The sequence below is a fragment of the Rhinichthys klamathensis genome, unplaced genomic scaffold (genome assembly GCF_029890125.1).
Source record: "Rhinichthys klamathensis goyatoka isolate OS25496 unplaced genomic scaffold, OSU_Roscu_1.1 h1tg000586l_1, whole genome shotgun sequence".
Lineage (NCBI taxonomy): Eukaryota > Metazoa > Chordata > Actinopteri > Cypriniformes > Leuciscidae > Rhinichthys > Rhinichthys klamathensis.
Window position 1 is genome coordinate 107,984 of NW_026607046.1, and position 12,017 is coordinate 120,000.

At 42.0% G+C, this 12,017-nt stretch overlaps 1 protein-coding gene across 3 annotated transcripts in view; it reads left to right on the plus strand.

The window, feature by feature from the left end:
• The window catches only part of LOC130075587 (rho GTPase-activating protein 40), a 30,752-nt gene extending 18,826 nt beyond the window's left edge, over window positions 1-11,926 (plus strand). For 2 of the 3 annotated variants that reach the window (XM_056240289.1, XM_056240292.1), the window contains exons 10-16: window positions 1,246-1,405; window positions 5,469-5,551; window positions 7,022-7,228; window positions 9,677-9,820; window positions 10,877-11,022; window positions 11,477-11,532; window positions 11,732-11,926. In XM_056240289.1, the coding sequence (XP_056096264.1) occupies window positions 1,246-1,405; window positions 5,469-5,551; window positions 7,022-7,228; window positions 9,677-9,820; window positions 10,877-11,022; window positions 11,477-11,532; window positions 11,732-11,835 (900 nt within the window). In that variant the 3' untranslated portion in view covers window positions 11,836-11,926. The remainder of the gene's footprint in view (window positions 1-1,245; window positions 1,406-5,468; window positions 5,552-7,021; window positions 7,229-9,676; window positions 9,821-10,876; window positions 11,023-11,476; window positions 11,533-11,731) is intronic. The other variant, XM_056240290.1, reaches the window with a different exon arrangement.
• The last annotated feature ends 91 nt before the right edge of the window (window positions 11,927-12,017 follow it).

A 12,017-nucleotide genomic window follows, 5' to 3' on the forward strand; every position in this document is an offset into this window, starting at 1 on the left:
TTGGTGCCAGAAGGGCTGGTCTGAGTATTTCAGAAACTGCTAAACTACTGGGATTTTCACGCACAACCATCTCTAGGGTTTACAGAGAATGGTCCGAAAAAGAAAAAACATCCAGTGAGCGGCAGTTCTGTGGGCGGAAATGCCTTGTTGATGCCAGAGGTCAGAGGAGAATGGCCAGACTGGTTCGAGCTGATAGAAGGGCAACAGTGACTGAAATAACCACTCGTTACAACCGAGGTATGCAGCAAAGCATTTGTGAAGCCACAACAAGCACAACCTTGAGGCGGATGGGCTACAACAGCAGAAGACTCCACCGGGTACCACTCATCTCCACTACAAATAGGAAAAAGAGGCTACAATTTGCAAGAGCTCACCAAAATTGAACAGTTGAAGACTGGAAAAATGTTGCCTGGTCTGATGAGTCTCGATTTCTGTTGAGACATTCAGATGTTAGAGTCAGAATTTGGCGTAAACAGAATGAGAACATGGAACCATCATGCCTTGTTACCACTGTGCAGGCTGGTGGTGGTGGTGTAATGGTGTGGGGGATGTTTTCCTGGCACACTTTAGGCCCCTTAGTGCCAATTGGGCATCGTTTAAATGCCACGGCCTACCTGAGCATTGTTTCTGACCATGTCCATCCCTTTATGGCCACCATGTACCCATCCTCTGATGGCTACTTCCACCATGTCACAAAGCTCTAATCATTTCAAATTGGTTTCTTGAACATGACAATGAGTTCACTGTACTAAAATGGCCTCCACAGTCACCAGATCTCAACCCAATAGAGCATCTTTGGGATGTGGTGGAACGGGAGATTCGCATCATGGATGTGCAGCCGACAAATCTGCGGCAACTGTGTGATGCCATCATGTCAATATGGACCAAACTCCCTGAGGAATGCTTCCAGCACCTTGTTGAATCTATGCCACGAAGAATTGAGGCAGTTCTGAAGGCAAAAGGGGGTCCAACCCGTTACTAGCATGGGGTACCTAATAAAGTGGCCGGTGAGTGTATATATATATATATACAAAACAATTATACACAGTACACAAACATACAATATGTAAACACAAATGTTTATTTTAGATGCGATTAATCGTTGGCCAGCACTAAAAATAATACATGTAAAAGTACCCTGAGGTACTGGGAGTTTCATCTCAGAGCACCATCCCATCAGGCCTGCGGCGTGTGTGTGTGTGTGTGTTGCTCATCTGAAGGCTCACGGGTGTGTGTTCCTCTCAGGTTCTGCAGCAGAAGTTGGAGAACTCGTTTTACAGCGGCTCCTTCGTCTGGGACGAGGTGAGTCCGAACGACGCCGCGGCGCTGATGAAGAAGCTGATCCGGGAACTGCCGGCGCCGTTGCTGACGGCCGAACACCTCAACGCCTTCAGTGCCGTCAGAGGTGTGTGTGAGGGTCTCACTCGGGTCCTGTAGGTCCTACAGTCAGTGTGCTCGTTTACAGGCCGACCCGCATCACAGTCGCTGCATCGCCACCACACCGACAACAAGAGACCGAAACACTCGTTTACCTCAGAAACACTGATGTTCATCAGATCACATCAATATATCAGGTCCTAAAAGAAACACTAAACCTGTGCTAAATGAAAGAGGTTGAAACACTCTCGTTTATCTCTGACACATGATCTAAACGCTTACTGATTATTTTTGTTTATCATTTTTGTACATTTCTTGTGTTTTTTCCCCCCATTTTACACTTGTGGTGTTCTGGGTCAAAAATGACCCGCCTACAAAAAAAACCTGTTTATAAATCTCTTGTTATGCTGTGTTTTTGACAAATATTGTTATCTTGTTTTCTTTCATTTAGCACAGGTTTTGTGTTTCTTTTTGCATCCGATTTATTGATCTGATCTGATGAACATCAGTGTTTGAGTGAAAAAAGTTCATTCAAGCTGTGTGTTGGACAGTGTGCCCTAGGGGTGTAACGGTTCTCGGGAAAACATCGGAAAAAATAATGTGTTTTACGCGTTCGGGACGCACTTGCACTGCGGTTGATCTCAAATCTGATGACGCATCTATAATCTGATGACGCATCTGACACATCTATAATCTGATGACGCATCTCAAATCTGATGACGCATCTCAAATCTGATGACGCATCTATAATCTGATGACGCATCTATAATCTGATGACGCATCTATAATCTGATGATGCATCTCAAATCTGATGACGCATCTATAATCTGATGACGCATCTATAATCTGATGACGCATCTATAATCTGATGACGCATCTCAAATCTGATGACGCATCTATAATCTGATGACGCATCTATAATCTGATGACGCATCTCAAATCTGATGACGCATCTATAATCTGATGACGCATCTCAAATCTGATGACGCATCTATAATCTGATGACGCATCTATAATCTGATGACGCATCTATAATCTGATGACGCATCTATAATCTGAGGACGCATCTATAATCTGATGACGCATCTATAATCTGATGACGCATCTATAATCTGATGACGCATCTATAATAATCTGATGACGCATCTATAATCTGATGACGCATCTATAATCTGATGACGCATCTATAATCTGATGACGCATCTATAATCTGACGCATCTATAATCTGATGACGCATCTATAATAATCTGATGACGCATCTCAAATCTGATGACGCATCTATAATCTGATGACGCATCTATAATCTGATGACGCATCTAATAATCTGATGACGCATCTATAATCTGATGACGCATCTATAATCTGATGACGCATCTATAATCTGACGCATCTATAATCTGATGACGCATCTATAATCTGATGACGCATCTATAATCTGATGACGCATCTCAAATCTGATGACGCATCTATAATCTGATGACGCATCTATAATCTGATGACGCATCTATAATCTGATGACGCATCTATAATCTGATGACGCATCTATAATAATCTGATGACGCATCTATAATCTGATGACGCATCTATAATCTGATGACGCATCTATAATCTGATGACGCATCTATAATAATCTGATGACGCATCTATAATAATCTGATGACGCATCTATAATTTGATGACGCATCTATAATCTGATGACGCATCTATAATCTGATGACGCATCTATAATCTGATGACGCATCTATAATCTGATGACGCATCTCAAATCTGATGACGCATCTATAATCTGATGACGCATCTATAATCTGATGACGCATCTATAATCTGATGACGCATCTCAAATCTGATGACGCATCTATAATCTGATGACGCATCTATAATAATCTGATGACGCATCTATAATCTGATGACGCATCTATAATCTGATGACGCATCTCAAATCTGATGACGCATCTATAATCTGATGACGCATCTATAATCTGATGACGCATCTATAATCTGATGACGCATCTATAATCTGATGACGCATCTATAATCTGATGACGCATCTATAATCTGAGGACGCATCTATAATCTGATGACGCATCTATAATCTGATTACGCATCTATAATCTGATGACGCATCTATAATCTGAGGACGCATCTATAATCTGATGACGCATCTATAATCTGATGACGCATCTATAATCTGATGACGCATCTATAATCTGATGACGCATCTATAATCTGATGACGCATCTATAATCTGATGACGCATCTATAATCTGAGGACGCATCTATAATCTGATGACGCATCTATAATCTGATTACGCATCTATAATCTGATGACGCATCTATAATCTGAGGACGCATCTATAATCTGATGACGCATCTATAATCTGATGACGCATCTATAATCTGATGACGCATCTATAATCTGATGACGCATCTCAAATCTGATGACGCATCTATAATCTGATGACGCATCTATAATAATCTGATGACGCATCTATAATCTGATGACGCATCTATAATCTGATGACGCATCTCAAATCTGATGACGCATCTATAATCTGATGACGCATCTATAATCTGATGACGCATCTATAATCTGATGACGCATCTATAATCTGATGACGCATCTATAATCTGAGGACGCATCTATAATCTGATGACGCATCTATAATCTGATTACGCATCTATAATCTGATGACGCATCTATAATCTGAGGACGCATCTATAATCTGATGACGCATCTATAATCTGATGACGCATCTATAATCTGATGACGCATCTATAATCTGATGACGCATCTATAATCTGATGACGCATCTATAATCTGATGACGCATCTATAATCTGAGGACGCATCTATAATCTGATGACGCATCTATAATCTGATTACGCATCTATAATCTGATGACGCATCTATAATCTGAGGACGCATCTATAATCTGATGACGCATCTATAATCTGATGACGCATCTATAATCTGATGACGCATCTCAAATCTGATGACGCATCTATAATCTGATGACGCATCTATAATCTGATGACGCATCTATAATCTGATGACGCATCTATAATCACTCTTTGGTCACTCTTTGTAAACTTTGTTCAATGCAAACTTTGAACCGTAGCACCCCTAGCGTGCCACATCAGTCACCGAAACTCTGGTTTATCTCTGACACATGATCTAATAGCTTACCGAATCATTTTTAAAATAATTTCTTTACTTTTTTGTGTAAGTAACCCCCCCCCATTTTACATTTGTGCTGTTTCGGGTCAAAAATTACCCACCTACAACTGCTTATCAACCTCTTTTTATGCTGTGTTATTGCCAAATATTGTTATTTTGTTTTCTTTCAATTAGCACAGGTTTTGTGTTTCTTTTTGGAACCGATTTATTGATCAGTGTTTGAGTGAAAAATGTTCATTCAAGCTTATTCACCTCAGAAACACTGATGTTCATCAGATCGGATCACACAGAGACACAAGCATCAAGCGTAGCGTCAGTTCTGGCGGGTCACGCTAGTCAAGCTCGCGTCAGTGACTCTCAGCTGACACACGTCTCTATAGGAGTACGACGTCTATCACTGTATTCATGCATCAGCTCGTCAGTGTGATCAGCAGCGGTCGCGTCTCTCAGGAGCGATTACCCTCCTCCCTCCCCAGCTCCTCCTGTCTCAGTCAGGGTCTGGCATTCTCATTCCCCTTCCAATCAGAATAAATCTTCAATTATATTGTACATTAAAATCTTTAGTAATGAATGATATCTGGAATACATTCATGTTGGTTCTGGTCTGTTATTGCTGCTCTTATCCATGCTAGGCTGCCCAGAACTGAACCATACCGCTATTCCAAACTGTATGCTAACTGTCAATCGTATTCCTGACAGAACTTGTGCTAATGAAAGAAAACAGGATGACAAAAATATTGGATCCAGTGTTTGGTAGATGATAAAGCAACACAAGTAATTTAAAAAGATGGTCATTTTTGACTTGTAACATAAATGAGTATTTCTGTCAGCACAGCGCGAGGGGTTAAAGACGGTTCTTATAGACGGTTCGAGTCTTTCTGATGAAGAATCATTTGTGAATTGTTTTGCACAGATATAGCAGACCTGAAGCAGAAGCTGCACATGTTGAATCTTCTTGTGTTGCTGCTGCCAGAACCCAACAGAAACACACTGAAGGTACAACACACACACACACACACACACACACACACAGACACTCACTCACTCACTCACACAGACACTCTCACACACACACACACACACACACAGACACTCACTCTCTCACACAGACACTCACTCACTCACTCTCTCTCTCACACACACACACACACACACACACAGACACTCACTCACTCTCTCACACACACACACACACACACACACACAGACACTCACTCACTCACTCTCTCACATAGACACTCACTCACTCTCTCTCACACACACACACACACACACACACACAGACACTCACTCACTCACTCACTCACACAGACACTCACTCACTCACTCTCTCTCACACACACACACACACACACAGACACTCACTCACTCACTCACACAGACACTCACTCACTCACTCTCTCTCACACACACACACACACACACACACACACACACACACACACACAGACACACACACACACAGACACTCACTCACTCTCTCTCACACACACACACACACACACACAGACACTCACTCACTCACTCTCTCACACAGACACTCACTCACTCTCTCTCACACACACACACACACACACACACACACACACACACACACACACACACACACACACACACACACAGACACTCACTCACTCACTCTCTCACACAGACACTCACTCACTCTCTCTCTCACACACACACACACACACACACACACACACACGCCTGCCATACTCATTGCTGTGTCATAGATGTGACTCATCATCATCTGAGCTCTGGTCCTGTTACATAAGAGAAATTCCTTAACACATTCAACATTTGCTGTGTGTGTGTGTGTGTGTGTGTGTGTGTGTGTGTGTGTTCAAGCGTCACACAGCTCACAGTCAGTCGTTTATATAACTGTGTCTCTTTGTGTGGAGCTGCTGTTGTTGATGAACGTTAAAGTCACATGAAACGCTTTCCACAGCCCGACTCACTCCACGGCTCGGATCCCGTCACTCTCTCTCTTCCCTGAACACAAAACAAGATATTTCTCAGAACATCGGACCAAACATTGACCTTCATTATATGGACATAAAAACACTACGGCGTTTCTCAAAAATATCGCCACGTAAAACGCAAAACACACCGTTCAAACCTTTGGGCTGTTTTCTTTTTCATCAAGGATTTTTAAATGATTATTAAATGATCAAAAGTGACAGTAAAGACATTTATAATGTTACAAAATAAATAAATGCTGTTCTTTTGAACTTTCTATTCATCAAATAATCCTGAAAAATAAAATGTATCACAGTTTCCAAAAAAAAAAAAAAATGTAAACACCAAAAATAATCAGATCCTCATATTAGAGTGATTTCTGAAGGATCATGTGACACTGAAGACTGGAGTAATGATGCTGAAAATTCAGCTTTAATCACTGGAATAAATTACACTTTACTGTATATTCACATAGATGTGTGTGTGTGTGTGTGTGTGTGTGTGCAGGCGCTGCTGGAGTTCCTCAGTAAGGTCGTGTGCTGTGAGCGCCAGAACCGCATGAACCTGTGGGCCGTCTCCACCATCATGGCTCCCAATCTCTTCCTGCATAAAGCGGTTCCCAGTAAGCTGTCGTCGGGTCCGGAGAAGGGTCAGGCGGAGCGGGCGGCCCACATCATGCGGCTCCTCATCCGGTACCAGGACCTGCTGTGGACGGTGAAGAGCTCCTCCTCAAACACACCTGTTATCATGCGTACAGTGAACACACACATGCTAAAGCTGAGGAGGAATAAAAAATCATCTTTTGGAAATTAATCTTAATGCCTTAAAGGGTTAGTTCACCCAAAAATGAAAATGATGTCATTAATGCCTCTCCCTCGTGTCGCTCCAAGCCCGTCAGACCTCCGTTCATCTTCAGGACACAGTTTAAGATATTTTAGATTTAGTCCGAGAGCTTTCTGTCCCTCCATTGTAAATGTATGTACGGTATACTGTCCTTGTCCAGAAAGGAAATAAAGACATCATCAAAGTAGTCCATGTGACATCAGTGGGTTAGTTAGAGTGTGTTGAAGCATCGAAAATACATTTTGCTCCAAAAATAACAAAAACTAGGACTTTATTCAGCATTGTATTGTGTTCCGGTTCTGTTGTGGATCCGCGTTCAGTGCCGCTGCTGACGTGTGTCTGGTGTGTGTGTGTGTGTGTGTGTGTGTGTGTGTATGTGTGTGTGTGTGTCTGGTGTGTGTGTGTGTGTGTGTGTGTGTGTGTGTGTGTGTGTGTGTGTGTGTGTGTGTGTGTGTGTGTGTATGTGTGTGTGTGTGTCTGGTGTGTGTGTGTGTGTGTGTGTGTGTGTGTGTGTGTGTGTGTGTGTGTGTGTGTGTGTGTGTGTGTGTGTGTGTGTGTCTGGTGTGTGTGTATTCGGGTTCTGTTGTGGATCCGCGTTCAGTGCCGCTGCTGACGTGTGTCTGGTGTGTGTGTGTGTGTGTCTGGTGTGTGTGTATTCGGGTTCTGTTGTGGATCCGCGTTCAGTGCCGCCGCTGACGTGTGTCTGGTGTGTGTGTGTGTGTGTGTGTGTGTATTCGGGTTCTGTTGTGGATCCGCGTTCAGTGCCGCTGCTGACGTGTGTCTGGTGTGTGTGTGTGTGTGTGTGTGTGTGTGTATTCGGGTTCTGTTGTGGATCCGCGTTCAGTGCCGCCGCTGACGTGTGTCTGGTGTGTGTGTGTGTGTGTGTGTGTGTTCCGGTTCTGTTGTGGATCCGCGTTCAGTGCCGCCGCTGACGTGTGTCTGGTGCGCCCGAGCTTCGTTTACAGGAAATACTCAGCAATGCTGTCGACTTATGAACTTACACATGGTGTGTCTTAAAGCGTATTAAAAACACCACATACACACATAACAGGGTGTCTACAGATATAAACAAGTTAAATTTAAGACTTTTTAACGCCACTTTGAATGAAATTTAAGACCAAACCTGTGATGGAAATACACATGATATGTAATATTTAATGTTTAACCTAAGTAATTAAAGTAATTCAATATTACCTTCTTGTTTATTGAACTAAAATCAATGTTACATTTGCAATCGTGAGAATATTCAGCAAAATAGCTCCCGTCATCTTATGTTACTCAACTATATCATATGTTATAAATAAAAAAACTCAACATTGTGAATTTTTACCTCAGTATGTTTCTCTGTGAGTTATGATGTGTGCGGTTATGCTCGTTTGTTTTGATTTCTCAGTATAAACTCTCGGGCGACGGGCGAGTCTCAACAGCGCTTACAGAAACACATTATCATTATCAATCGCCGTTTATGTAATAAAATCATAATCATTCTCGCGATTCGATGCTTCGCTGGTTATTTGACGGACATTGGGTTCGTCAGACTGGAGAAATATTAGCGTTAATGTGACCAGAAATATTTAAGACCCATCGAATCTGAATTTAAGACATTTTAATACGTTTTAAGGCCTTTTAATAGGAAAACTTTATTTAAGACTTTTTAAGGACCCGCGGCCACCCTGCATAATAAACAACATTAAAAGCTGGATTATCACCACAGGGGGACTTTAATAGATTACACTTTCGGTTAAACATTTGCTATTGGTTTGTAAAAGGTTTTAAAGCATGTCTGTGCTCTCGCTGCGCTTACACTGTTCTGACCAGCAGGGGTCGCCAGCGCTTCCAGCACAGCAATTGGTTCAGTTCATTCAAAGGTTTAAAAAGCTTTGTTTCTCTCATCACTAGGAGACATGCGCATAAATTATGAGGAAAATACATTCACAGAATAAATCCTTTGATGCGCAACAAAAAAAAAAGTCACATGACTCAACTGAACATGAGAGAGGGGAATGTTTGGAGTAACGACGAGATCTGAACACACTCAACATCAAATCTGAGAAAGAAGTGGGAAAACGTCAACGAAAAGATACGATAAACCTCGGACAAGAGAACGTGACAGCGTTTATTGTGTTTCGGATTGCAGGAACTTCCATTCTTATTACTGATATTTTGCACTATTTCCCAGGAAGTGCCGATTCGCATGGGATGGAAACGTTGCTTTATTCGCAAATGCTTTATGTCATATTCCAGTTTTGTGCATGATTAACATCCACACGCTTGCATGGTTTCGTCTGCTTCATGAGCCTCTGCTCTGCTGTTCTGTAGGTTCCTAACTTCTTGATGAGTCAAGTGAGGAAACTGAACGAGAACAGCAGCCGCCGGTACCAGTTCTACGACAAGCGCATCAAGAACCTCCTCAGGAAGATCCACACCGACAGCAGAGACAAACCCGACAAGCACTCCAGCGAGGTTTAACATTTTACATTTGATTAAAAACTTAAATAAAAAATAGTAGATAAAAAGCTAATATTATTATAATGTAAATCCGCTGTTTTCTATGTGGATATACAGTAAAGGGTAATTTATTCCTGTGATCAAAGCTGAATTTTCAGCCTTCAGTGTCACATGATCCTTCAGAAATCACTCTAATATGAACATTTATGATTATTATCAGTGTTGAAAACAGTTTCATATTTTTATTTCAGGATTCTTTGATGAATAGAAAGTTCAAAAGAACAGCATTTATTTTAAATAGAATCTTTTGTATGTATTAACTATATTAACTATATATTCACATAGAAAACAGCTGATTTACATTGTAATAATATTTCAGTTTTTCGGTTTTTTTTTTTTTGCATTTTTAATCGCAGCCTTGAGCAGAAGAGACTTCTTTGAAAACATAAAAAATCTTACAGATCCAAAACTTTTGACTGGTAGTGTGTGTGTGGAATAAGGAGAGCGACAGATCGTGTGTGTGTGTGTGTGTGTGTGTGTGTGTGTGAGAGGATGATCCCTTTAGAGGCTTTAGTCTCAGGAACAGACGCTTACAGGACCTGATTGAACACACGAAGTGTGTAAAAGCTCTAGAGATCGTGACGTGAGCTCGTGCTGCGAGATATTCCACAAAACACAATCATCATCTATTATGAATAAACCTGTTCACTTCATCCCTGTGGAGTAATTATCTTAAATTGTAACATTATTTGTATGTCGGTTTGCTGTCAAATTCTCTCATTCTCCTAAAAAAAGCTTAATTTTCTTAATTGAAAATGCTATATTATAAAATATATATTCATATTAATAATAATGTATAATATTATCTTCAATTATATATAATAGTAATATGTTCAGATATCTATAATAATAATTCTATAGTAAAAAAAAATCCCCTTTTGATTTTAAGGAGTTTTTGGCTAATGATCTTTGACTCATAATGATCAGTTATTGAGAACTAATTATTTTTCTTTTTGTGTGTGTGTGTGCATATGTGTGTGTGTGTGTGTGTGCATGTGTGTGTGTGTTCAGCAGTGTCGTACTGTAAAGATCCAGCTGGGTGACGTGAGTTCCTCGATGGAGTTTCGTCTCGCCATTAATTCTCGCGCCTCAGACCTGATGTCACAGTTTTATAAAGAGCTGCACGCCTCCGATAACAGCAGGGGTCTCCTGAAACGGTAACACACACACACACACACACACACGGGCACACACACACACACACACACACACACGGGCACACACACGCGCGGGCACACACACGCACGGGCACACACACACACGGGCACACACACACACACACATGCACGGGCGCACACACACACACACACATGGGCACACACACACACACATGGGCGCACACACACGCACGGGCACACACATGCGCGGGCACACACACACGCATGCACAGGCACACACACACACGCATGCACAGGCACACACACACACGCATGCACAGGCACACACACACACGCATGCACAGGCACACACACACACGCATGCACAGGCACACACACACATGCACAGGCACACACGCGCACACACACACACACGAACGGGCACACGCACACACACACACGCACAAATAAAATCCTTTAGTGTAATGCATTTGTTTCCCTTTCCCTCTCACAGGAACGGCTCCGCCTCGCTCCCGGACTGGGCCATCTATGAAGTCGGTGGGAATATCGGTAAGTGTTTCTCAAGTGCCAAATGAGGCCAAACCCAGACCAGAGTTATTATAGCAAACTCCAGTCTCAAGTGGGTGTGGAGGAAGTCCTGCTCTTCATTTGGGTTTTTAGTTTCATATGATGCCCATCAACCAGAAAACAATACTATAATATTTATATTAATATGCATATATATTTGTAATCTTGTTTCATGGATCAGGTGAACATTGTTTGGATCCAGAGACTCATTTGTTTGACTTGCACAACAACAACCCGAGCGGTGAGTGGATCATCAAACTGAGATCGGCCAGCAGAGGGCAGTAGACACACACACACACACACACACACACTCCTCTAGGAGAGCGGAGACCTCTGACCTCTCGAGCGCTGCTGTTTCTTCAGGCATGAGAGAGCTTTGAACATTGACGTCTCTGAGGTCGTAATGTGAAGCTGGACTTCGACACTTGTGCTGTTATGATGTAAAGCTGAGATTTGATGGTTGATGG